A 27,759-nucleotide genomic window follows, 5' to 3' on the forward strand; every position below is an offset into this window, starting at 1 on the left:
AGTCGCAGCGCTACGTAGTGGAAACAGGAATTGTCATGTTTTACACTTTGAGGTACAGCTCCAAGGTGGTTGAGCAGAACCATCTCAAATTTTGCCTGGAAAGCCTTAAGCAGTTGGTCTTACATTGTTTTCAAAACTGTGAGTTTTCACCAAAGAGCGTGACCCTGGCGGGAATTTTGATGTTTCGCCATGAAGAAAAAATGTCTGTAACTCAAAATCTGCAAAATCTTGCCCAGTCTGCACCAAACTTCAGTGGTTTGATAAGCCTCCTGTCCTGAACACATTGATATGCATAAAGTCCCTAAACATTAGAGCACCAGCTAGTGGGACCTTGAAATATCATGAAATACCATGTCTCATACTTTGATGTACTACTCCTCCCAGTTCAACTCAATCCACCTCGAAAGTTGTCTGAATAAGCATCAGACATTGGTGATGATTTGGTATGAAAATTGTGAGTTTTCATACAACAATGCACCCTGTGGCAAGCCGATTCACAATCACTCCAGATCATCTAGACAAGGAGCCCATCAAAAGTTATCCAAGGTTTTATACTATATCAAATGGTGTTGCCATAGCAACACTTTGATTTTGGGATTTCAATCATATAACACAGGACACCAAATCATCACATCTCAAATATACGTTGTCCAATCTGTCCCAAACTTCATATGCTTCATGAGAGTGTGAGTGTGTCTGGACACACCTATCTACCAGCTTTGCATCACACTCATAACACCACCTAGTGGGGACAGGAAATCAGCAGTAGACTGATAATCATCATCCCATGAGCATTACATTTTCATTCTTGGTGCAGGCATTACATACAGCATCATGACACTTTAAGTAGTGGGCACTTGCCAACACCACCTAGTGGGTGCGGGAGACGTTCAGTGGCCGAACAAACACAACATCCGAGTAGCACACTGGGCTGACAACATCCAGGTGAGCCCGTGACGCTCCCGACCCTGGCAACCTCCGAGTGCAGCATGGCTCGATGCGCGCCCTGGTGCGAGGGCCCGATCAGTGCCGCTTGCGGCTTTAATTTCCTTTTATATTTCTTCTTTTTTCTCCTCTTGATGAATTATTGTTATTTTTAAGCATCCATCCACTTACGTATAAATCTATCACTATAAGCTGAAGGCAGACAGCTGCAACATGCCACATCCTCCCAGTCTGGCAGTTTACTCTAAGCTAAGCCCTCAGTGTGAGTGCTGCTGCTGTCCTGCATTCATGTCTATGACGCATTCCAGACACCTCAGAAGTTGTCATTCCTGAGTTAGTGTGTTCCAGTAGTAAAGTCTTTCTGGCTTTACTACTGGAACACAGTCTTTTTTCATTGTTTTGGAGTGATAAGATCCCAGGATTTGTTTTGGTTCATGGCGACAGTGCTGCAGCACGTTCATGGACAAAGCATGATAAGTGCTCTGCGTATGGCTTATTTAGTGAGTCGCAAATACACAGCAGTGGCAGCACAGAGTTCACAGTTTTACCACTGTTTACGTTCACTGCTGCCATCTTGGATTGTTAATTTGGGATTGGTGGGGAAACCTGAGCTGAAGTGGCATTCCAAAAAAACTTCCAACTGAGAACTCAGAAATTCCAACTTCTTCTGGAACACACTATTACTGTTTCAATGACTCCACCACACCAGCATCCACTTGTGGGTTCCAGTGGGGATCTTATCACTCCAAAACAATGAAAAAGACTCATGTTGTGGTAAATCCAAACTGTCCTTTCAGGTGAGCCAATACAGGCATAGAGGCGTGATCTTGGAGAGTGAGAGGAACAAGGCTGATGTGCTGTGGTAACTACAGAGGGATAAAGCTGATAAGCCACTTCGTGAAGCTGTGGGAAAGACTTGTTGAAGCTAGGTTATGAGGAGAGGTGATGATCAGCAGTATAGTTTCATGCTGACAGAGAGCACAACAGATGTGATGTTGGCTTTGAGAGGGCTGATGGAGAAGGTCAGAAGGAGCTTCACTGTGTCTTTGTGGATCCAGAGAAAGCAGATGATAGGCTGCTGAGAGAGGAACTGTGGGACTGCATGAGTAAGGCACGAGTGGCAGAGAAGGATGTGAGGGAGCAGGATGTGTCTGAGGACAGAGGGACAGCAGTGAGGATTGCAGTAGGAGTGACAGATGGGTTCAAGGTGAGTTTGTAATGGCAATGGAGAGGTTTACAGAGGAGGCTAGGACTCTCCGTGATGGTCTGTGATGGTCACACACAACATTGCAGTAAGAGTTCAATTGTGAATGAACTGTGATTAACCACATTTTATTTTGGAAAGCTGAGTTCAGTCTCGCTGCCCCGTCCACCCTGATCACTGCCAGACCTGCTGAATCAATAAATAGAAGCTGTCTGACAAAGTGAACCAGTCTTTAAAGGGTTATAGTAAATGGACTGATTCTTATATAGCACTTTTCTACTTTGGCGCTTTATGCAACACGTTTACACACACACTCATACAAGCACTTGTTTCTGTATCTAAGTGCTTTCTAACATTCACACTCCGATGAACACATCGGGAGCAACTCGGGGTTCAGTATCCTGTCCAAGGATACTTTGGCATGCAGACTGAAGCAGCCAGGAATCAAACCACCAACCTTCCAATTAGTAGAAGACCTGCTCTACCTTCTGAGCCAGAGCCACCCCAGGCTTGAGTCATTTCTAAGGCTTTGGGACTCTAACACACCATGGTGAGAGCCATTATTCATTTGTGGATAATGGATGTTACACAAATCCATAGTGTGGATTTGTGTATTTGTGGATCCATAGATTATCCATAGTGATAATCCACAAATTAATAGTGTCTGGCCTACCAAAATGACTCCAAGAGCATCGATGACTCATCCAGGAGGTCACAGAAGTATCCAGAACAACATCTAAAGAACTGCAGGCCTCACTTGGCTCAGTTAAGGTCAGAGTTCATGATCGAACAATAAGAAAGAGCGACTGGGCAAGAATGGCCCCCACGGGAGAAGAAAACCAACAAGGACACAAAGATGTGTGTCACTTTTGCCATCTTGATGCTCCCTGAGACTTCTGGGAAAATATTCTGTGGACTATTTTGTGTCTGGTGATATCTGGCATAAAACTCACACAGCATGTCACAGAACATCACACCGACAGTCAAGCATGGCGGTGGTAGTGTGATGATCTGGGCCTGCTTTGCTGCTGTGGGACCTGGACAACTTTCCATGATCGATGGAACCATGAATTCTGGGGGGTGCTTTCTCACAGTGCTGTCTGTGCAGGTGTAACTGTGAACATGCAGGGAGCAGAGGCAGTGAAGGTGGACGAGTTTAAATACCTGGGGTCAATAATCCAAAGCAATGGACAGTGCAGAGTGCAGGTGGGGCAGAGTGGGTGGAGACGAGTGTCGGGGTGACATATGACAGAAGGGTAACAGCAACTAACAAACACTAAGAAACTAACAAAAAGACAGGAAGTGGAGCTAGAGGTACCAACCTGCAGGAAAAGGGGAAGCCCACAGAGAAGGTTTGTGGATGTAGTGAAGGACATGCAGAGGGCTGGTGTGACAGAGGAGGAAGTTAGGGATGGGGTGATGTGGAGGCCACCTCTAAAGAGAGCAGCAGGATAAAGGAGTATGAAGAACTCTGAGACCTCTGGCTTTCATATACGTCTTTTCTTCAGACTAGTGGAAGGAAAATGTCCAAATATACATTCAGGTGTTTATTTTACTGCACAGTGTCCACTTGCAGGTTCGTGCAGGTTCTTCACAAGCCTGGTTTATAAAATACATTCTTATTTGTTCTGGTAGTATTATTGTTTTTATGGAGTGATAGAAAGGTTTCTAAAAGTTATCTATGTAATAAACTATGACTGGGGAATATTAGTGATATTTTACCGTATGTTTGTCACCCCCACCAGGCGGGCGGGCAGCTTTTCAATTGTGCCATAAACGCATCTACTAAACATTTTGGACGAGTTAATCGCAGGAAGTATTCTCAGTGGGTTATATTTCTTATGATTTCAGCATTTCTCATTCCTGGTTCTTACTCAGCCCTTTGATTTGAATTGATATGGTCAATAAAGTCACTGAGGCTCATGTGTTAATCTCTACTGAGACCTGAACTGAGGGCGGCTGACAGCATTATTCCCTGCAGTCACAGTTAAAGGTGTGCAGCTGTGTAATGTAAAGCTTTGTAAAGCTCATTATTGACTGAAACTCGATGTCTATTTCTTGAGTAAAGAAAAAAGCAGAGTGAGGTCCATCCTTTTTCTTCTCCCTGCCAGAATCTGAATACCACAGTGTCTCAGGACTGGTGTCTGGCTCTGCACAGGCTCATTCGTCTGAAGGAGGAGGAGATCCAGAATGCCAACAAGTGTCGCTTACGCCTGTCTGTTCCAGGCAAACCTGACAGGTAAGTGTCCAGAGGGCCATATCCATAGCAGGCTGGGAGCAGATGCAGTGAGGTTCTGCTGTAGTGAGACAGAGATGTGTGACAGTGTGCTTATGTCTTCTATACCTCTCAGGTCTGGTCGTCCAGTGAGCATCATGGTGGTCTTCAACACTCCCAGTCCCTTCAGTAAGATCTCCTGGGTGAACCGGCTTCATCTCGCCAAGATAGCTCAGAGTAAGCTCAGCTCTGTGTGCAGTGTGTAAACAGACTGGTACTTTCCTAATGAAGCAATCAGCGTAGAAAGGTGTTACTCTACCTGAGCACATGAATCAGTCACTCAGACTCTGGGGTTCAGAAGCATGAAGGCAAATTTGGCAAAAATGAAACATGAATCTTATATATGCTGAGCCATGTGTTTGACATGACCGATGAATGATCAGGCTACTTTCTATTTTCCATTTTGTTTTAATCACAAGTTCAAAACCTTTTGTTCTTCCAGTGAATATTTATCTTCAACTTTACTTTCTGGGTGTTTGCAGCTTTTTGATCTTTTTAATAAGGCATAAGTACAGGTACTACACACAACAAAGTTTGTATTAATGTGTGTGCATGTGTGTGTGCGTGTGTGTTGTTTGGTTAGGAAAGGAGAACACATCGGGATGGGAATGTGCTGAAGAAGATGGGAAGACGAAGGCTGTGTTTAGTGGCCCGCTGCTCACCTGCAGGCTTTCTGCTTTCTCCTCCAGGACACACACACTGAAGGTGAGGGGAGAACTGTTGCTGGTTGTAAATACAGTTGTTTAAAACATCATTTCACAGGCCGGTGCTATCAGATCAGCGAGCAGCTGAAAGATGTGGTGTAAGTGTATCCTCATCATGATGAATTATATGCTCTGTGGATAGAAGCACATTCACCCTGAAAGAGCTGGAAGAAAAACTTTGTGTAGATTTGTTGCCAGGTTTCATAGGCTTCAATGTTTTCCTTTAAATTGTCACCCAGTGCTCTATCCTACACCGAGCCTTAGCCAAAGATTCATGTAAAGAGCTCATATCTGTGTGAGGCTGAACAGAAGGAAGGGGGGGTTGTAACATTTCATCAGACACCCCCCCCCCACCCCCCCCACCCCACCCCCCCATGGTGGATTTTGGGAAAACCAACCATGAAAAAGCATTTGAAGATGATGAAACTGAGGCCATCAGAAATCCATTTGAATTTCCTCTGCCTCTCCCAGGAGCAGATTATTGTCTGTGCTTTGGCAGTGCTGCAGCCTCTGTGTGATGCTGTGGGATGTATGCATGTTCTATATTAAATATTACATGATAAGAATCATTTAGTACACGTAATAATAAAATAAATACAGAATTCACTAAGTAAAAACAGTACTAGATTGAAATACGGTACAAATATATATGTTCGTTTATTAACACATTATTGTGTGTACATTTTGTCACTTTGAGGCGCCTGTTGTTATGAATTGGCACCATAAAAATTAAAGTGAAGCAAGTTGAATTTTTCCTTTTTATTGATGAAATATTTGGTTTGTTTGTTTTTTCTTTTTTGCTTATATTGTTATATATTACTTATTGTTACACAGTGGGGAAAATAATCCCCCACTGTATAAAATTAAACCACCATAAAAAAATCAGAGACTGTTCATTTCTGGGAAGTGAGCAAATATAAATTCAGCAGGGGGTCAAATAATTATTTCCCCCGCTGTATGTCTTTATTCAGATCAGTTTTTGTTCTGTTCTGTTGTATTCATGCAGTTAGATGTTTAGAGATGAATTACAATATTCATTTATTTTGGCCCCTCCTGTTAAAAGGGACTTTCTCCTTGCTCATAGGGGGTCGTGTATGACTGTTGGGTTTTCTCTGTATAATTGCAGGGTCTTTACCCACAGTATAAAGTGCTCTTAGGTGACTGTGATTTGGTGCTTTATAAATTGCATTGAATTTGTTTGTAGCATTGTGCTTGCAGCCACACTGTTTCCAGTGAGGTGACTGTTTGATCTGTCAGCAGTAAATCAAACATGTACGTTATGTTTGCCTAGCTGCAGGCAGCTCTTCACAGCCCGTCTCAGTCCAGCCTGCTTGGTTTCTGTACTGCCAGCACATCCTTACCACAAGGTTACCTTTGGGTGAGTACAGTTAGAGCTTCTGCTCTTCAGAAAACATGTTATTTATTCAGTATTCACCTGTATATTAGAATGCAATATATTTTGTCTAACTACGGCAGTCCCTCCATCCATCTCCTTAATTGCTTCTTCAAGGGGGGGCTGGAGACTATCCCAGCATGTTGCATGGAGTGCTTTGAGTGCTCATGTAGAGCAGAAAAGTGCTCAATAAGAACCAGTCTGTTTAGCATTTAGAGACAAACTGACTGCAGTAGGTCAGGAGAGAAAGACTCAGTGAATCCATCCGAGTGTGCAATCAGCTGTTAAACCTAAACAAACACACGCTACCAGGAAGGACATTTTATTGCAATTACAGCAAAATAAGTTATTAACTCAAGTGATATTACGTATCTTCACATGACTCCACTACATCAATTGCCAACATTCTCACACAGCTACTAATGTGTTACTGCTGTTAAATTAAGCTTATGTATGAAACCCTGGCTGTTTGCATCTGTTTTTGAGACATGCTGTCATTGGTGTTCTACACTTCCAAGGCAAAATTCTGCTTTTTTAAAAATACCATGTTAAGTTACACAAATGGGAGCTGGATCTGTCTGCTGTTTAAGTTCCTGCGATGAGCTAAGTCACCTTTTTTCCATCGTGGTGTTCAGGTTGCCGGTGGAGGTGGCAACTCCAGCCATGGCCAAGTGGAAATCTTCTCCCTAAACCGAGCCAGCCCCCGCTTGGTCAAGACCCTCCCACTGAGAGCCCCAGTCCTCTGCCTGGAGTATGTGAAGGTGCCAAGCCCCAGTACAGAGGAGGAGACTGAGATGGTCCAGAGGGCAGCCAAGATGGGAAACATCATTTGTGTTGGCTCGCAGGACGGCAGGTCAGTTCTTTCTACCAGAACAACACAACACATTATTATTCAGCTTTACAGCTGTGGGTGGACGTAGTTCTGAGTTCTGGGCAGAAGTCTGCTTCATGTATTTTTGTGACAGTGAGCGTGATATCCATCTCACCCTTAAGGTCGTTACACACCAGATGCATAAAATTTGTGTGAATGTTTTGTGCATTTTCAGACTCGCCTGCTCTTAATGCAGCCGTTCACGCCAACCGCATCATTTCACAGGATGAATTTGTGGCATTTATTTTTTCGGATCAAGTTTGATTTTTCTGACTTTCACAAGTGAACAAACAGATCCGACCAATCGGAGCGCTGCATTTGGCAACATGTGAGCTCATAGCTCAAAACGCACACTGATATACTGATATAGAGTGTATACACAGTGATGTGGGAACAGTAAAATAATTCTGTTTAAAACTGCCCCCTGATATCCTGAAATATGTATGAAATCTTCAACTCCAAGCCGTGAAATTCTCCCCGCTGCTGCTTTCTCATGAGAGTTCGAACACCAGGACCAGCTCATCATCAGTTCATGTCAACTTCATTCTGTTCACAGTGTGTTTTTTAAGAATGAAATATTCACAAAAACACAACGTGCTCAGTATGTAAAGACCTTTAGGAAAAAGAAGGAAAATTCCCAAAACACGGAGCAGCTTCTTTCACTTCATGGAGCAGTTTTAAGGTCTTTTTTTCACTGCTGTTAGAATAAAAACAGTGAAAGGTTAGAGAAAAAATGGCTTCACCACAGTTCTTTTTGAAGCTGACATGGTTTTGTAGGAGTTTCCATTTACAGCTGCTCAGTCAAGTCAAGTCAAGTTTATTTATAAAGCACATTTAAAACAACGACGTTGACCAAAGTGCTGTACAAGATCTGTAACCCCAAGGACTATACTAAATAAAAATAAAAATATATAAATAAATAAATAAAATAGTCACGTGATTTGCTAAGGTTTATGATTATGCCGTTATTATTTTTTTTCCAGAAAAAGGATGCCTAAACCTATTCTTTGGTTGAAATGTTGCAGTAACTGCTGCAAGGCATGAACTGCCAAAAAAAGAGTTTATGGTAGAAAAACATTTTTTCCTCTCATGTTATTTGAATGCACATAAAAGATGTTATCAAAACAAATCGATTACCAGCATATTATTCTGAGCAGATTCTACTTTGGGATTTCCACTGCACCGGTCTTTAATAAACTTTTACTTACACATAATTTTCATAAGGCTAAATGTCATCTGTGCAACCAAAAAACTTATATGACATACATGAACTTTCCAGCTTAAAAAGCATTCAGATTTGTTAACTTCCCCACAATCATGTTGCGAATGTGTCTCGTGATTGTACTTTGAAACACTAATGCAGAGTCTGTTCAGAGGACAACCCAGGTTATTTTATTACAACAGTAATTTATAGATGTTCCATTAATGTCTCCAGTTTAGGCACTCGTAAAGGAACAGTTCAGAAAGAGGATGACTTTAAGGATACACTTGCTGAATATGTGTGTGAGGGTAACACTACGTGTAGTATCTGACCTTTCAGTGTAATGGGTCTCCTTGTCTTCCCAGCATCCATGTTCACAGCAGCGTGGACACAGCTGTTGAGTGCCTGCTGACCTTGGTAAACCCTGACAGCTGCCCGGTGCTCTGCCTCAAACACTCACTGTCTTTCCTCTTTGCTGGACTGGCCAATGGCAAAGTGGCTGTGTACCAGAGAAACACTGGAGGTGAGTCGTCACGGGACGCCGCGCTCACATGATGCCAGTTTGCATGTCAGACTGATGAGCTCAGGCACTGTGGTAGCAGCAGGCTAAGCACAGCTCATACTAGGTGCTAAACCAACAACTAATTCTTCCTATCAGAGAGACTGTGGGATGTGGACTCATGCAGGCTAGTGTCTCTGGGCTCCAAGCCGGTCTACAGTCTACTGGCACTTGAAGACACTGTGTGGGCCAGCTGTGCAAACCAAGTCACTGTCATACAGGGAGCCAGCCTCCACATGCAGGTATAGTGACTGCTCTGTTCATGCACGCTGAGGAAGTTTAAAATGGACCTTTGACACTGTCACTTGTTTTCTGTGATACATATGTGTGCTGTTAAAATTATTGATACATGTTAAACATGACCAAGGTTTTTCAGATGGTGAGGTCAGCATATTTATGAGTATTTCCTGTGAGTCGATGCCTCAGGCTTCAGACAGCATGTCAGCCCCTCCCTGCTGAAATAAGACAAAGTGGCTCATTTCAGACTGACGGTGAACTGACGGACTGTATCAAGGCTTAACAAGGATTACCAGCTCTAGAAGAATTTAAGGATTAAATGAGTTTGACTAGTCAGCATCAACAGTAAAATCTACTTTGGAAAATATTACCTGGATTGGATTACAGCTCTAAGAAGCTGGGGCACTGTGTAAACTCTAAAAAAAATCCCCAGAAAGCAACAATATGCAATATTTTATTTACAATGAAATGTAGAAAACATGTCAAATGTTTAAAGAGGTGTTTTATTAGTTCATTATTACTATATAATGAGCAAATGTGGAAAAATATTAGCTAATTTTGAGTTTGATGACAGCAAGTCATCTCAAATTCATCTTGGGACGTGGCAACAAAAGATGTTAAAAGTAAGTGATGCTAAGAAGGAAAAAAGGAACGTCATTGGGTATAAAAACAGAAAAGATGGGCAGACCTTCACCAACGCGCAAAAACTGTCTACAAAATGCTGAACAATTTCAGAATAATGTTCCACAACATGAAATTGCAAAGTCTTTGACTCTCATGATCTACAGTACGTAATATCATCAAAAGATTCTGAGAATCTGGAGAAATCTCTGTGTGCAACACACAAGGCCCAAAATCTGTACTGATCTTTGGACCCTCAGATGGCGGGAGACAGGACAGGACACAAACTATGGGAAAGAAGACACTGTTTCATGAAATTCAGTAGGGGTGTATAAATGTATGGGGACTGAAGATGAAGAAGACGGTTCTTGTCACCTGATCCAGCCCTAACTATAAGCTTGATCATAAAGGAAAGTTTTAAGCCTAATCTTAAAAATAGAGAGGGTGTCTGTCTCCTGAATCCAAGCTGGGAGCTGGTTCCACAGAAGAGGGGCCTGAAAGCTGAAGGCTCTGCCTCCCATTCTACTCTTAAGTATCCTAGGAACCACAAGTAAGCCAGCAGTCTGAGAGCGAAGTGCTCTGTTGGGGTGATATGGGACTATGAGGTCTTTGAGATAAGATGGGGCCTGATTATTCAAGACCTTGTGCATTCAAGGACATATGCTGATCGAAAATGACTCCAAAATTCTTCACACTGTTACTGGAGGCTAATTTAATGCCATCCAAAGTAAGTATAGTAGAAGAAAAGTTACAGGACATCCAGCTTCATGTCTTTAAGACATGCCTGTAGTTTAATTCACTGTCTTATGTCATCAGGCTTCATAAATAAATATAGCTGGGTATCATTTGCATAGCAATGAAAATGCATGCAGTGCTTTCTAATAATACTGGCAAAGGAAAGCATGTTTAATGTAAAAAAAAGGAAAAAGCAGTGATCCAAGCAGAGAACCCTGTGGAGCTCCGTGGCTAGCTTCCGTCCATATACATGCACATATTGGAGCCTATCGGACGACAGACTCCAACAGACGATTGTTGATACAAGTTAAACCAGTGCAGCAGAATTTCTTTAATACTACTGGTGTCTTCTAGTTTTTATATTAAAATGTTTGAAAATGTTGTGATCAACATTTTTACAACTCTTTTGAATTTTTTAAATAAAAGGAAGGTTAGAAATCCCTCTGTAGCTCAGACAGTTGAATCAAGTAAGGGCTTTTTAAGTAGGGGTTTAATTACAGCCACATAAAACCCAGGTGGTAAATAGCCTGTTAATAACTACTTTACCACCCCTTTCTGCAAATCATCCTGGCTGCTCCCTGTATGGGTCACCACAGCAGGTCATCTACCTTCATCACACCCTATCCCTAGCATCCTCCTCATACCAGCTGCATGTCCTCCTTCACTACACCCATGAACCTTCTCTGTGATCTTCCTCTTTTTCCTCCTGCCCGGCCGCTCCATGTTCAGCACCCTCTTCTCTGCACATCTGAACTATCCCAACCTTCCATCTTACTTTGTCACCGTCAAAGTAAACATGATCGCTGATCACTCATCATCACTTCTCTACTCAGTCAACAACTCTTTCCCATATTTTCATGGTATGGCTCATCAACTCTACCCCTCTGTAGTTACTACAGCTCTGCACATCAGCCTTGTTTTTGGAAATCTGTAGCAGTACACTTCTTCATTCCTCAGGCATCCTCTCACTCTCCAAGACTGTGTTAAATAATCTAGCCAAAGAAAGTCCACTGTCCTCTCTCCCAGACATCTTCATACCTCACAGGCATGTCATCTGGACCAACCACCTTTCAGCTCTTCATCCTCTTTATAGCTCTGCTCACTTTCTTCACACTAATCCTCTGCACTTCCTGATTCCCTAACTGTCCTCCATACTTCCACCTCTCTCATCCCTTCATTCATCAGCTCCTCAAAGTGCTCCTTCCATCTTCTCAGCACACTCTCTTCACTCGTTAGTACATTTCCATCTTTATCCTTAATCAGCCTAACCTGCTGCACATCCTTTACAGCTTGATCTAACTGTTGTTAGGGATTATTTTTTACTCAATGAATAAAGATCAAATGTTTAAAGGTAGAACACCAGTAAATTAATTACAAAACCAAATAATAAACAATTAATACCAATCAGTTCAAGTCCTTTTCTCCCTTTTTAGTGTCCAGCTTCACATACAGCTCACTAAAAGCCTTTTCCTTTGCTTTTGCCACCTCTCTCTTTGCCACACGCCGTGATTCTCACTACTCCTGTCTACTTTCTTCATATCTTTGGTTATCCCACTTTTTCTTTGCTAACCTCTTCCTTTGAATACTTTCCTGTACTTCCTCATTTCACCACCAAGTTTCCAAGGATACACCAAACACCTTCTGAGAATGGCCTCTCCCTTAGTGATAGAGTGAGGAGTGCAGTCACCTGGGAGATGCTCAGAGTCGAGCTGCTGCTCCTCCACATCGAAAGGAGCCAGTTGAAGTGGTTTGGGCGCCTGACTAGGATGCCTCCTGGGACCTCTTGGGTGAGGTGTCAGGTGTAGGAGGCCCTGGGGCAGATCCATGACACACTGGAGAGATTATATCTCTCAGTGTTCCTCCAGATAAGCTGGAGGAGGTGGCTGGGGAGAGAAAGGTCTCTGCTTAGGCTGCGGTCCCCGCAAACAGGTCCCAGATAAGTGGAAGAAAATGGATAGATGGATGGATGCCTTTAGCTTAGCTAGTGTACTACTCTTCTGTTGATAAGTTCAACATTGAAATATTATGTGTTTCACCTACTGCATCATTTATTTGTGGCTTTTTACCTTTCTGAATGTTCATGAGGCCCTCACTGTCAATATCTGTTTTTCTAATCTCTGTATCTCTACAAGAAGTAAAATTCTTTTACTAATTTCTGCTTGTTCCAGATATATGTGAGACTTCCACTTATAACAGTACATGGCTATAATAAGTGGACATGAGCTTACTAAGAATTGCCGACAGTGAAGTGTGCTTCACTGTTTTTGTGGTTGTAGTCACAGCTTAGACACATCCATAGACACTGACTGATAGGAATATAGGATTGTGCATGACTAGACAATCTAAAAGGTTAAACTCATTATTCTTATTTTAGTAATGATCAACACCTGTGAACTATTGTTTCTGAAATCTTATGACCAACCTGTTACTTCCACCAACAGACAAACTTCCATGTGTCTGTTGGTGGAAGACAACAGCACAAACCAGCATGTTGTATGTACTGTGGTCAAGTCCAGTCACTAACAGAGCGATGCGTTCATACATTCTGGACAGGCATGTGGACACTAAGGCAAGGAAAGAAGGCTACTGCTACCAGCAATTAGTCACCAGGAACATCCCTTATCTTGAACTCGTCCTTTAATGAGAGTGGGCCGACTGTAGTCAGCACAGACACCTGAGTGCCTGCGCTCAGTTCTGCGTGGCTTAGAGTTGAACTGTTTAGCACATAATGAAATGATGCAGCAGTGAGGAAATCTCATATGCTGCATTATGTTTGTTTGGAATCAAATTGCCATGCATCACAGTGTGCCAGAAAGTCGTTGCTGCTGGCTCACAGTGCAGTACTGCTGTCCTACTTTCTCACAGAAGTTGAAAATGAATTAACTGAAATAAATTGAAGCACTTGGGTTAAGTGAGCATTTAATTTTCTTCTCCAAGTCAACTCAGTGTATAGTTTTCTTTTGTTAGTATTTATCAAGTTTGTTTTGATTTCTTTTTTAAATACAGCACCATTTCACTACACAGGGTTCTTTATGCTGCTCTAATATTGTAAAGAGGAACTCTGTCTGGTGACAGTGGGAAGAGAAACTCCCTTTAACAGCTAAATGTGGATTCTCAGGATACTGCAGCCAGCAGTGACAGGCTTTCACCTGAAGTTCCTCACAGTGCTGTTGCTCTGATAGACCTGTATCACGGCATCAGGACTGTGTGCAAGCTTAACTGACAGATGAGTGCGTCTCTGGAGCCGACAGGCCACATGATGCAGTGTGGCTGTCCCTCCGTCTCCACACTGACCACTCCAGCTCCATATTTGTGGGAACAGCTACAAAACTGACCAGGAATGTGTTATTTTGGTGTGTTTGCACTTGTGTGTTTGTTCAGCATGTGACCCCTCTGCTTCTGTTTGCGTCTGTGAAACTGCAGATGAATGAATATGACCTTCAGGAAAAAAGCTGTTGGCTCAAAATGGCTCAAAATGGTGTCGTAGATAAGTCTCTATTGTGTCAATAAAACATACATTTTTACATATATATTTTTTCCATTCATTCTCTTCGGCTTATCCTGTTCAGGGTTGTGGGGGGTGGGGGGGTGGGGGGGGGGGCTGGAGCCTATCCCAGCTCTCATAAGGCGGGAGGCAGGGTACGTCCTGGTCAAGGTGGATCTGAACCTAGGACCTTCATGCTGTGCGGCAGCAGAGCTTACCACCACACCATCATTTTATATTTAAAATAAGTAAATTTAATCAGTGGATAAATCGTTAGTGATCTTTATCTGAAGCCAACAGAGCCATCACTCCAGCAGCACATTGCACAAACCCAGTGCAAGTTCATCGTGTTAAAAAACTGATCAATGCAAAAACCTGTTCTCTGTTATGTTAGCATGGATGGTGGAAGATTGCTTAACATTATCTGTCAGTAACAAATAAACATAGATCACAATCTGGATCCAGGATTTTGTGAAATGGTTCTTCACTGTTGTGAGATAGGGATGATGTTCACATCCTCTAAAAGGAATAATGTGCAACACAACCATAAGTCCTGAATGCTGAAAATGATTTATGATCGAGTGTGACAACATTGGGTGGTATTTACTGCAGCGCAGTATTGGAACATTGTGTGGTGAGGTATGCACAGTATTTTTGTGCCATTCTAGTTGTTTATTTGAATTATTCTTCTCCATAAAGTGTTTTCCTCAAAGTTTAGACTGACCCTTTCTGTCTCTGTGCTGCAGAGCTTTGAAGCCCACGCTGACCCAGGCTGCAGTGTGAGCCACATGGTCCACTCAGGCGGAGGTGTTTGGATGGCCTTCACCAAGGGATCCTCCATTCACCTGTTTCACACAGAGACTTTGCAGCCACTCCAAGAAGTCAACATCTCCACCCGTACCACCCATCTGGCACCAGGCAAGGCTGAACAAGACAGATGGACATACGAGTGCAGGAGTGCTGCTTTCAGACCTGTGTTCAGCATTTCTATAACGTCACTGTCACTCACTGCCTGTTCTAATGCTATGTTCAGTCAGACACTTTGCCATTATAAATTCTAACTAGGTATCTCAGAATAATAGCATAGTGAAGGCATCTCAGCTGACTGCAGTGCAGCTACACAACAGAGTCACAACATATATGACAGCCTTAAAGTAACAACCCCATTCTGTAAGTTTACAGTTTAAGCTATGAGCAAGCTTTCCTGGTCAGCATCTCTTCCTGTCCACCTGTCCCTTAAGACTACCTACCGTCTGATGAGACTGTAATTTTAACTAAGCTGCTCAGGGACAGAGTTCAGCACAAGTGGCTGTAGCTCAGTAGGTAGAGCAGGTCACCTACTGATCGGAAGGTCAGCGGTTCGAATCCTGGCTACTCCGGCTACATGCCAATGTATCCTTGGGCAAGATACTTAACCCCAAGTTGCTCTCCGACCGTTCTGTCGGAGTATGAATGTGTGTGAATGTTAGTTAATTAAAAGCACTTAGCTTCATAAAAATGGAAGTGCTTGTATGAATGGGAGTGCATGGGTGAATGCAAACAGGTTGTATAAGCGCTTTGAGTGCTCTGACTGAGTAGAAAAGCGCTATATAAGAACTAGTCCATTTACCATTTACAAGTTCAGATTTTGGTACATAGTAGTGTGTGGCCTGGATCAGGACTAAGCAGCTGTAAATCACAGACAGTCACATTACAACCAAAGTAATGGTGGCCAGGGTAATGGTTACATGCCTGTTTTCCAGGTCAGGTTTGTGTCTCCAGCTTGCTGATCTGTCAGGGTCTGCTGTGGGTGGGGACCAGCCAGGGTGTCATCGTCACTTTCTCTATACCGACACTGGAGGGCATCCCCAAGATCACAGGTCAGTGCATGCATCAGCCCTCCCACTCCTGACTGCTGCGTGTTCTTTGTGACCGAAGTTGAACGTTCACACAGCATGTGGTCATTATTGCTTGAAGGTGGTCCATATGTTTCAATATACAGTATATGCATGTTGAATGAGATCCTGGCCTCGTGGTATGCCGGTCCTGAAGAAAGCTCTGTCACTCACCAAAACAAACTAAACTCCAAGACCGAAAACTGAATCCCAAAAACAGGAGGTGCTCTATTAAACACCGTAGGAACTATGTTTATTTAGGCCAAAAATAACCTTCCACTAATATATTTTTATATAGTTTCAAAATGGATGATAAATAGATTTTCTTACACCTTGAAGATTGGGCTTAAAGTCTTACATGTACTGCTTTTTTATGTAATACTATGCTGACACACTGACAGCACTATCCTTCAGTCAGCCATTTGGAAGATAATGTGGATCTCTGAGGACTTTAAGATATGATTGGGTTTGATCATTCAGACCAAACTGGAATCTATCTGAAAATTATGATCAGATTTATATGGAGCAGAAATAATTGTAACAAATGACTCAAATTAATCATTAAACAAATTAATGACATTAAATATTCCCAAAAAGAAGCATAGGTGTTCATTAATTTACATATAAAATGTATCATAAACTCCTATTTCCAGCTGCTGAATGTATTTACTATATTAGTTCCCTGTTATGTTACTGAATCATTTAATGTGTTTTATATTCTAACTCTGACTGAAGCTCATCAGCGGTACCCTTCCTGTGCATGTGCTTTGATTTGAAGTACACTCTATCCCCGTGGCCTCAGTGAGGATTTCGACATCACAGGTTTTCAGCTGTTAGAATTTTGATGATGTATCTGCAGTGTTAAATTCAAAGACCATATATATTTACCACCACTGCTTCATTCTAATGCAATGGTTAAAAAAACATTTGTTAATAGTTCATTTATTTGGATCTGGCTGTTGTAGTAATATGTTTTAAAGATCTCGTTATTCTGGTGCTGTCATAAAAAATCACTGATAATGTGATGAAACAAAGAATAGTAAGTTTCTCAGAACATGAGAACAACTTTTCTTTGAATCATTTACTTCCTTCGTGTATTGCTGTGATGAACTGAGATGAAATGAACTGATGTAGACCTTTTGTACCCTCAGGTAAGGGGATGACGTCTCTGAATGCTCACTGTGGTGCTGTGGATGTTTTGGTGTCAGCCTCCAGCACCCTGGCCTCCAACTTGCTTAGGCGGGATTCCATCTTCAACAGTAGCAAGGAGGATGCTAATGGAGAGGGAGGAGGTGGAGGGCAGAAGAATAGCAGCCATGCAGAGAACTTAGAAGCACCTCTGTGGAAGGAGGACAAACCCAAGCATCTCCTATTGCAGTACCACCTCCATTCCACCTGTCAGCTGCCCGGGAAGCTGCTGACAGCTCAGCCAGAGCAAGGGAACCAGAGGGCCCCTCCAGTTCTCCAAACGGAGGATGGCTCCATCTATGAAGTAAATGAGGACCCTGATGTCTGGGTGAGGGGGCGGCCACTGGAGCTGGGGAAGGAGGGAGAGGCCAAGCGTAGCAAAGTCACATCAACAGCCATCTTTTCTTGTGGAAGAGGATACCGGCGAATAGGACAGCCAGCCTCAGAAGACACCTGCTCAGACTCCACTGAAAACACGCTGCTCGTGTGGCAGCTCCCTCTCACTCTTAGCCAGTGACAGATGGTTCCTCAGTTACTCTCAGTTGCTTCTGATTACTCTTAGATCAGGTACTTTTAAACATTTTAAGTCGAGTCTAAAGCAAGATGAGCCAAGGACAGCTGATGGTTTTCCACATAGTTTCAGTGTTTTGGTTGTGAATACCATAAGTAATGTCATCAAGTTAAAACAAAGATAACATTCATTACGAAGCCTACTAATACTTAGTGAGCAGCTACCTCTAGTAATTTTGGTTATCACAAAGACAGCAGCACTTGGTGACAATAGAGTCAAAGAACTCCCTTTTAACAGGAAGAGATCCCCAGAAGAACCGGGCAGGCGGTGAGCCAGGGTCTTTGGGGGCTGACTAGTATGCTAATATGTATGTGTTTCAAATCAAGTTGTACAAAGAAAGACTTGGTGGAAACAGTGTCTTTGTACAGATCAAGTGTCGAGCTTCAGTAGTTGTATTTAGACCTTAAGCCTTTTGATTCATTGGACACACGTCTCAATGCTAGGCAGAAAAAAGCTAACAAAATTAACAAAGTAGTGGTATATTCTGAAAAGAACTTGATGAAAACCTAAATGTCGATATAATAAATGAAAAAAGTCTCTATAAAAATGTGTCTTTCCATCATAATCATATAGTGGGGGAAATAATTATTTGATCCTATGCTGTATTTGTAAGTTTGCACATTTACAAAGACATGAACAGTAAGTTTGTTCCTTGGTGATGGGTGGCGCTACGATGTAGTGATGCAAGGCTTTAACGAGAATCTCAGCAGCACTGAATGTGTCACTGATTCCAAGCACTTCAGTCTTCTCCATCAGTTTATTTCCAGAAAACCTGAAAGGTAATAAAAAAATATTTCTAGATATATTTCCAATAACTGTGACACTCTGGAGCATTTGGTGAAGAGCATTTGGACAGTTTGTAGATTTATTCAGTTCAATTCAATTTATTTAAATAGCACCAAATCACAGCAACAGTCACCTCAAGGTGCTTTATATTGTAGGTAAAGACCTACAATAATACAGAGAAAACCCAACAGTCAGAACGACCCCCTATGAGCAGCACTTGGTGACAGTGGGAAGGAAAAACTCCCTTTAACAGGAAGAAACCTCCAGCAGAACCAGGCTCAGGGAGGGGGGTCATCTGCTGAGGGGGGGCTGAGGGGAGAGAGACAGAGATTAATAATAACTAATGATTAAATGCAGAGTGGAGTACAAACAAAGTAAAGAAGGTGAATGAAAAGAAACAGTGCATCATGGGAACCCCCCCAGGAGCCTAGGCCTATAGCAGCATAACTAAGGGAGGGTTCAGGGTCACCTGATCCAGCCCTAACTATAAGCTTGATCATAAAGGAAAGTTTTAAGCCTAATCTTAAAAATAAATCCAAACTGACTAACTGCAGTCAGGCTCCTGTCAACTGCTGCTTTTTTGGAAGTGCCTGCAAACTGGGGTGACAGTGGTTTAGTCTTTTCACAATGTAATGTGTTTATAAGCTCATTCTGTACAGTTTGTACTGTATAAATCTTCACCTGGTCAGTAAAATATGGAAGTACAAAGTGAAGTGAGAACAGTACTTAAATGTATAAGTGAATGTTTTTTCACCACTGCTCATGAGTCAGAGATTCGCTGCACTAAAGTGCTGTAAAGTTTTGGTTTGTTTCTGTAAGAAGAAATCAAAGGTGCTCACATATCTCATAATGAATAAACTCAGTGCTGACAGTTGACCACTGTGTCCATAAATGCACTATAAATATAATAATGTTAGTATTATGGAATGTACTTACTGTTATCAAGCCATAATACATTAATAAACTGGGTGTTTAAGTGTCATGTAAGTATCTATTTGAAACCGTATTCTTGAGGAGACTGTATCATTTAGAAGCCCAGAAACACTATTGGCCTATCATTGATATATTGATATTGGTAGACAGTATGTATGTTCAGTATGTCACAAATATGTAACTTTTTGACAGAAAATAATGGAGGAAAGTGTCTTGGTAATTTATCAACAGTGGCATGTGTGCTGCCTTTAGTTGTAGTTTTTTAGGCCAGCATTTCTAAGCCACTGATAGAATTTCTTGATCTCAACCACTTATTATAAAGAGGTTTGAGGCTCATGCAGAACAGCAGCAGGGACAGTGCATCACCTTAGTATATTCTGCGCTTCATGGTGACTTATGCGACTGCCTTGAAATTGGCCCACACTCCCACTGAGTCACTGGTGAAGCTTATCAGTGCACCATTAGTCTTGTACAGTGCTCCAGTATCCATGTGCGGGCCATCGAGTCATAGGCTCTCTTGTCCAGGTGGTGCTCAGGATGGTGCTTTGACCCTCTGGTGTTATTTCTGATTTTTGTATGTGCTGTGCTCATGTCTCATGTCTACTCAGTTTGGTTGCTATGATGGCTAATGATCCTTCATGATCATGATTACTCTGCCCTGTGCTCGCCTGTCCGGTTGAGTACTTGGTGTTATTTGTGCTGCCGGGCATTCATGGAGTGCCATTAGCCTCTTCAGCTACGTGATGAGCAGAGCTGTGTTCACATCTGCAAACATCTCCTATGCAAACATCTTCTCTGATGGGACTTTGTTAGTGAGTCGGGGTAGTTGTGTCCTTGGTTGTGTGGCTGCCTCAAGTTTAGGCACAGTCTTCATCCTCAGAGCTGTTCCAAGGCAAAGTGGGCATGTGGTTAGACACCATGTTTCTACAGGTTTTAGAAAATATAATAAGCAGGTGATTTCACAGTGTGTGCTCTGGATAAAGCATGTGAAGATTACACCATGAAATAAGTTTTTATTTAGAGATTTATAATTAATTGAGCTATACAGAAATACCACTCTGCTGGAACAGGAAGTGGTGCAACACCAAGTGAGAGCGCCACCAATCAGGCCTCTATCCTGTGGAACCAGCTCCCAGTTTGGATTTAGGACACAAACTCTTTACTTTCAAGATCAGACTCAAAACTTTCCCTTTTGAGGAAGCTCATAGTTTGGGCTGGATCAGCAGTATCACAAAGCTCAGATCATCTCAAACAGGTTCCTGAACATGACCATGAGGTCACTGTACCTAAATGACCTCCACGGTCACAGATCTCAATCCAGCAGAGTACCTTTGGGATGTGATGGGGATTCAAATCATGGATGTACCTGACGTAGCAGTGTGCTGCTCTCATGTCAGTAAAGAATATCTGAGGAATGTTCCCAGCATCTTGTTTAATTTACAGCACCAGTAAAAGGTTTGGACACACTGTGTGTCCAAACCTTTTACTGGTCATGAAAAATTAAGACTGTTATTCAGGCAAAAGGGTATCAAAACCAGGACTAGCCTGGTGTATGTAATGAAGTGAGTAAAGATAACGTAAAGCTAGCGTAGATTGTACCTGACTGCTCATCTGTGAAAAGGTTTCTACTCTGTATCACTGCGTATAACTTTGGATACTGTGGCTCCTCTGAAAAGGAAAGCTTCAAATCAGAAGTGCCTGACTCCGTGGTATAATTCACAAACACACAGCTTAAAGCAGATAACCCGTAAGCTGGAGAGGGAATGGTGTCTCACTAAATTAGAAGATGCTCATTTAGCCTGGAAAAAGAGTTTGTTGCTCTATAAAAAAGCCCTCCATAAAGCTAGGACATCTTACTATTCATCATTAATTGAAGAAAATAAGAACAACCCCAGGTTTGTTTTCAGCACTGTAGCCAGGCTGACAAAGAGTCAGAGCTCTGAAGAGCCGAGTATTCCTTTCACTTTAACTAGTAGTGACTTCATGGATTTCTTTACAAATAACATTTTAGACATTCGAGAAAAAATTATTCATAACCATCTCAAAGATTATTCTTCATGTTCGGCTGCTTTCAGCACTGCTGGTATTTGTTTAGACTCTTTTGCTCCAGTTGATCTTTCTGAGTTAACTTCAATAGTTACTTCCTCCAAACCAGCAACATGTTTGTTAGATCCCATTCCTACTAGACTGTTCAAAGAAGTCTTTCCAATTATTGATGCTTCAATCTTAAAAATGATCGATCTGTCTTTATTAGTTGGCTATGTACCACAGACCTTCAAGGTGGCTGTAATTAAACCTCTGCTTAAAAAGCCATCACTGACCCAGCTGTCTTAGCTAATTATAGGCCAATCTCCAACCTTCCTTTTCTCTCAAAGACTCTTGAAAGAGTAGTTGTAAAACAGCTCACTGATCATCTGCAGAAGAACGGTTTATTTGAAGAGTTTCAGTCAGGTTTCAGAATTCATCACAGTACAGAAACAGCATTAGTGAAGGTTACCAATGATCTTCTTAGAGCCTCTGACAGTGGACTCATCTCTGTTCTTGTCCTGTTGGACCTCAGTGCAGCTTTGATACTGTTGACCATAACATTTTATTACAGAGATTAGAGCTTGCTATAGGTATTAAAGGTACTGCACTGCAGTGGTTTGAATCATATTTATCTCATAGACTCCAATTTGTTCATGTAAATGGGGAGTCTTCTTCAGACAGTAAGGTTAATTATGGAGTTCCACAGGGTTCTGTGCTAGGACCAATTTTATTTACATTATACATGCTTCCCTTAGGCAGTATTATTAGAAAGCATTGCATCAATTTTCATTGTTATGCAGATGATACTCAGCTTTACCTATCCATGAAGCCAGATGACACACATCAATTAGTTAAACTGCAGGAATGTCTTAAAGACATTAAGGCCTGGATGACCTCTAATGTCCTGCTTCTAAATTCAGATCAAACTGAAGTTCTTGTACTCGGCCCCACAAATCTTAGAAACATGGTGTCTAACCAGATACTTACTCTGGATGGCATTACTTTGGCCTCCAGTAACACTGTGAGAAATCTTGGAGTCATTTTTGACCAGGATATGTCCTTCAATGCACATATTAAACAAATATGTAGGACCGCTTTTTTGCATTTGTGCAATATTTCTAAAATGAGAAACATCCTTTCTCAGAGTGATGCTGAAAAGCTAATTCATGCATTTATTACTTCTAGGCTGGACTATTGTAATTCATTATTATCAGGCTGTCCTAAAAGCTCCCTGAAAAGCCTTCAGCTGATCCAAAATGCTGCAGCTAGAGTACTGACAGGGACTAGAAAGAGAGAGCAGATTTCTCCCATATTGGCTTCTCTTCACTGGCTCCCTGTTAAATCTAGAATAGAATTTAAAATCCTTCTCCTCACCTACAAGGTCTTGAATAATCAGGCCACATCTTATCTCAAAGACCTCATAGTACCATATCACCCCAACAGAGCACTTCGCTCTCAGACTGCTGGCTTACTTGTGGTTCCTCGGATACTTAAGAGTAGAATGGGAGGCAGAGCCTTCAGCTTTCAGGCCCCTCTTCTGTGGAACCAGCTCCCAGCTTGGATTCAGGAGACAGACACCCTCTCTATTTTTAAGATTAGGCTTAAAACTTTCCTTTATGATAAAGCTTATAGTTAGGGCTGGATCAGGTGACCCTGAACCATCCCTTAGTTATGCTGCTATAGGCCTAGGCTGCTGGGGGGTTCACATCATGCACTGTTTCTTTTCATTCACCTTATTTACTTTGTTTATACTCCACTCTGCATTTAATCATTAATTGATATTAATCTCTGGCTCTCTTCCACAGCATGTCTTTCTCTTCCCTCAGCCCAACCGGTCGCGGCAGATGACCCCCCCCCCTCCCTGAGCCTGGTTCTGCTGGAGGTTTCTTCCTGTTAAAGGGAGTTTTTCCTTCCCACTGTCACCAAGTGCTGCTCATAGGGGGTCGTTTGACTGTTGGGTTTTCTCTGTATTATTGTAGGGTGTTTACCCACAATACAAAGCGCCTTGTGGCAACTGTTTGTTGTGATTTGGTGCTATATAAATAAAATTGAATTTAATTGAATTGTCAGAATATTCAGTAGAACTAAACTAACATAGATTTCTACATTTTATAATCCCCAGAGCCACAGTAGCTCTTTGTCCCCTAAAATGCTTGGATGGTACTGAGCCTTCAGGCTGTTGGAACTGTAGTCAGCAACAAACTATTTTTAGTGGCCATCCACACACGTACTGCATAAATCATGAGTACAGCTTGTTGCTGCCAGAAGATTGACTCTTAATGAAGAATATTAGGGTATGCAGTCATTAAAGAAAAATAAACAGACAAAAAAAAAAGCCTTTCAATGTTTCAGCTGAGCTCACATGAAAAAAAGAATATTTTTGTTGAACTTGATGAACTTTTTTGCACAAGCCTATCCAGAGCCATGTTTATAACAAAAATAGAAAATAGTAACAAATATTTGTGATAAGCAATATAGAGTAAATCAGAAGAGAGAGAGAATAGGAGGGAGCGTTAAATATTCTGGCAGAGAAGAGAGGGAAGCAGAGATGGAGAAACAAAGAGTCCAAGCTAAAGAGATCGGGCGATAAAAGTGGAGATGCAGCCAGAGAGGGGAGAGAGAGAGAGAGAGAGAGGTAATCCTGAGTATAAACCCGAGCAGCAGAGCGAAGCAGCCTCACACTGAAGGATGGGAGATGAAATGCTGCTGTCATCCTCTGCTCTGATAACAGATGGAGCATCCTTCAGTGTGAGCAGCAGCACCCAGCAGGATGACTGCTTCTCCTGTCCTCTGCTGCCTCCTCCTCTCTCTTCACATTCTCAGTCTAACAGCTGGTAAGTACACAGCCCACAACAAGCAGATGCTCCACAGTACTTTTTTAGCTGAGGTGTAGAACAGGAAGGCTCTGAACAGCTTCTCTGAGGACTGGCAGGTAGATTTGTCTGGAAGCTACGCGTGCTTTATGATTCTTTGTTGATATCATCTTAGCTGTGTTGTGTCTTCTGAGTAGTCAAAAAGCTGAAAAACAATCTAAAAATGAGAGTGGCTATAAAAGCTACTGTGACAGGGAGCACACTACAACTCTGTTATCATGTCAAGCTGCAAACAACATCTGGAAACATTTCTGAAACAATTTTTCTCTCAGAATCTGTTCATTTGTTTTTCATCTGTTTTGAGAACATAAAGGTTTCAGATACACTTGTGATGAAGCTAATCGTGTTGGAGTGCAAGCAACACTTTTTTATACTGGTTTAACTTAATAAACGTGTGTGTGTGTGTGTGTGTGTGTGTGTGTGTGTGTGTGTGTGTGTGTGTGTGTGTGTGTATTTAAAGGACCATTCCAGTATTTTTACACATTTGGAACAGTAGTTTGAAAGAACACATCACTGTGTGACAGATTTTTTTTTTCTTTTTTTGGTTGTTTTATTTTCATTTGAGTAATTGTGAAATTAATAATTTGCCTAACTAAGTTTGAGCATAAATACCTTCTTCTAAGACATCCACCCACTTTCTTCAGCCTTTCCAATTCATGGTCATGGGAGACGGTTGAAGTCTGTCCCAGTTATCAGTGAAAGGCAGGGTACAACCAGCCCTGTGACAGACTTCATCTGGTCTCGTGTTCAATTCAATTCAATTCAATTTTTATTTATATAGCGCCAAATCACAACAAACAGTCGCCTCAAGGCGCTTTGTATTGTGGGTAAAGACCCTACAATAATACAGAGAAAACCCAACAGTCAAACGACCCCCTATGAGCAGCACTTGGTGACAGTGGGAAGGAAAAACTCCCTTTTAACAGGAAGAAACCTCCAGCAGAACCAGGCTCAGGGAGGGGGGGTCATCTGCCGCGACCGGTTGGGCTGAGGGAAGAGAAAGACATGCTGTGGAAGAGAGCCAGAGATTAATATCAATTAATGATTAAATGCAGAGTGGAGTATAAACAAAGTAAATAAGGTGAATGAGAAACAGTGCATTATGTGAACCCCCCAGCAGACTAGGCCTATAGCAGCATAACTAAGGGAGGGTTCAGGGTCACCTGATCCAGCTCTAACTATAAGCTTCATCATAAAGGAAAGTTTTAAGCCTAATCTTAAAAATAGAGAGGGTGTCTGTCTCCTGAATCCAAGCTGGGAGCTGGTTCCACAGAAGAGGGGCCTGAAAGCTGAAGGCTCTGCCTCCCATTCTACTCTTAAGTATCCTAGGAACCACAAGTAAGCCAGCAGTCTGAGAGAGAAGTGCTCTGTTGGGGTGATATGGTACTATGAGGTCTTTGAGATAAGATGGAGCCTGATTATTCAAGACCTTGTAGGTGAGGAGAAGAATTTTAAATTCTATTCTAGATTTAACAGGGAGCCAGTGAAGAGAAGCCAATATGGGAGAAATCTGCTCTCTCTTTCTGGTCCCTGTCAGTACTCTAGCTGCAGCATTTTGGATCAGCTGAAGGCTTTTCAGGGAGCTTTTAGGACAGCCTGATAATAATGAATTACAATAGTCCAGCCTAGAAGTAATAAATGCATGAATTAGCTTTTCAGCATCACTCTGAGAAAGGATGTTTCTAATTTTAGAAATATTGCGCAAATGCAAAAAAGCGGTCCTGCATATTTGTTTAATATGTGCATTGAAGGACATATCCTGGTCAAAAATGACTCCAAGATTTCTCACAGTGTTACTGGAGGCCAAAGTAATGCCATCCAGAGTAAGTATCTGGTTAGACACCATGTTTCTAAGATTTGTGGGGCCGAGAACAAGAATTTCAGTTTGATCTGAATTTAGAAGCACATACTGTAAGCACATACATAAGACACTGTTTCCTTGTTAAGCCACTTAAAACTGACGTATGACTCATTCAAGCATTAAAAAGGCACTTAACTCAAAGGAATAACCAGTCGTGTGTAAACAAATAACAGACACCTTAGCAAAGAACCAATTTTAAGTTGACTTTAACAAATTTGTTACTAGCAGCATCTCAAAAACACAATTTGTTAGAATTTCTTTCTGAATCCATGAAAAATGCCAACAATAACAGTGTGACGGGCACAAAATAGTTTTTCACCAACAAGGTGATTATCAGCGGGCTAATAGGAGAAAAATGGCACAGTGGGGAAAATAATTTTCTGATCTCACGCTGAATTTGTCAAGTAAAACATGATTTAGTAGTTGTTGGTGAGCACAGCAGTAAGACCATTCTTGTAGTTGGTCATCAGGTTTGCACACACCTCAGGAGGGATTTTGGCCGACTCTTCACAGGAACTCTAAATCCTTCAGGGTTCTTGGCTGCTGCTTTGTCACTCGAAGCTTCAGCTCCCTGCACAGATTTTCTAGAGGACTGAGGTCTGGAGATTGGCTGGGCAGCTTCATGAACTTCTTCAGCCACTCCTTAGTTGCATTGGTGGTATGTTTTGGGTCACTGTCATGCTGGAAGACCCATCAACCCATCATTCTTCCCTCCTGCTCTCTGACGGGGACGGTCGCATTCTATCTCTGTCCTGCTTGCTGCTTGCTGTAAGAGCGTCTCTCACACACTGTCTGAAGAAGAATAAGATTAAGAAGCAACATGGATCTGGCAAACTGGGCCCTAAACACCACTGACTGAATTTTCTCCACTATGAGATCGGGGAAAGAGGAGCCTGCCTGTCCGAGTGGAACAGACCCTGTCGGCTACGTCATCGATTCTTGGAGCTCATGGAGACCTGTGTGCTCTCAGCTCTGGAGGTTGAGGACATGGAAGACGTATACATATTCGGCTATTTGGTAGCAGGATCACTTCTGTCTGGACTTGGAGGATACCTGATATACCAGGAAATTAAGAAAATCTGGGCAGCAGTTCGACATCTGCCGAGGCTGCAGACCCAGGTGGATGGGCTGTGCAGAGCCGTACAGACTCAGACTCGAAGCCTGTTGGACCTGAGCCGTAAAGCGGACACGTAGTCCATCTGAGAACGTGCTCGCAGGCGAGAGGGGTTAGATCTGGAGATAAGGTTCGGTTCTGCACAGTGGGGACAGTAACTAATGAATTTGGATTATTGGATTACTGAATGGTTCCCCAGTGAGACTGAAGGCTGCTGGAAAAAAAACAAGCAGCCTGTTCCAAAACAACATCTGCATTATCAGGAATTCGGCTCCCTAGTCGGCCTTGAGCCTGGTAATCAT

The 27,759-nt window shown here is 42.2% G+C and overlaps 2 protein-coding genes across 2 annotated transcripts in view; both read left to right on the forward strand.

The window, feature by feature from the left end:
* Positions 1-18,732, forward strand: part of LOC115783203 (rho guanine nucleotide exchange factor 10-like protein) — a 39,526-nt gene extending 20,794 nt beyond the window's left edge. Inside the window, exons 13-22 of the mRNA XM_030733922.1 lie at positions 4,261-4,388; positions 4,501-4,601; positions 5,008-5,129; positions 6,420-6,506; positions 7,157-7,374; positions 8,959-9,116; positions 9,252-9,394; positions 14,976-15,147; positions 15,972-16,088; positions 17,255-18,732. Of these exons, the coding sequence (XP_030589782.1) occupies positions 4,261-4,388; positions 4,501-4,601; positions 5,008-5,129; positions 6,420-6,506; positions 7,157-7,374; positions 8,959-9,116; positions 9,252-9,394; positions 14,976-15,147; positions 15,972-16,088; positions 17,255-17,808 (1,800 nt within the window). The 3' untranslated portion in view covers positions 17,809-18,732. The remainder of the gene's footprint in view (positions 1-4,260; positions 4,389-4,500; positions 4,602-5,007; positions 5,130-6,419; positions 6,507-7,156; positions 7,375-8,958; positions 9,117-9,251; positions 9,395-14,975; positions 15,148-15,971; positions 16,089-17,254) is intronic.
* A 5,578-nt stretch (positions 18,733-24,310) lies between these two features.
* The window catches only part of LOC115783225 (immunoglobulin superfamily member 21-like), a 57,591-nt gene continuing 54,142 nt past the window's right edge, over positions 24,311-27,759 (forward strand). Inside the window, exon 1 of the mRNA XM_030733950.1 lies at positions 24,311-24,443. Within this exon, the coding sequence (XP_030589810.1) occupies positions 24,380-24,443 (64 nt within the window). The 5' untranslated portion in view covers positions 24,311-24,379. The remainder of the gene's footprint in view (positions 24,444-27,759) is intronic.

This window comes from Archocentrus centrarchus, chromosome 7 (genome assembly GCF_007364275.1).
Source record: "Archocentrus centrarchus isolate MPI-CPG fArcCen1 chromosome 7, fArcCen1, whole genome shotgun sequence".
Classification (NCBI taxonomy): Eukaryota; Metazoa; Chordata; class Actinopteri; order Cichliformes; family Cichlidae; genus Archocentrus; species Archocentrus centrarchus.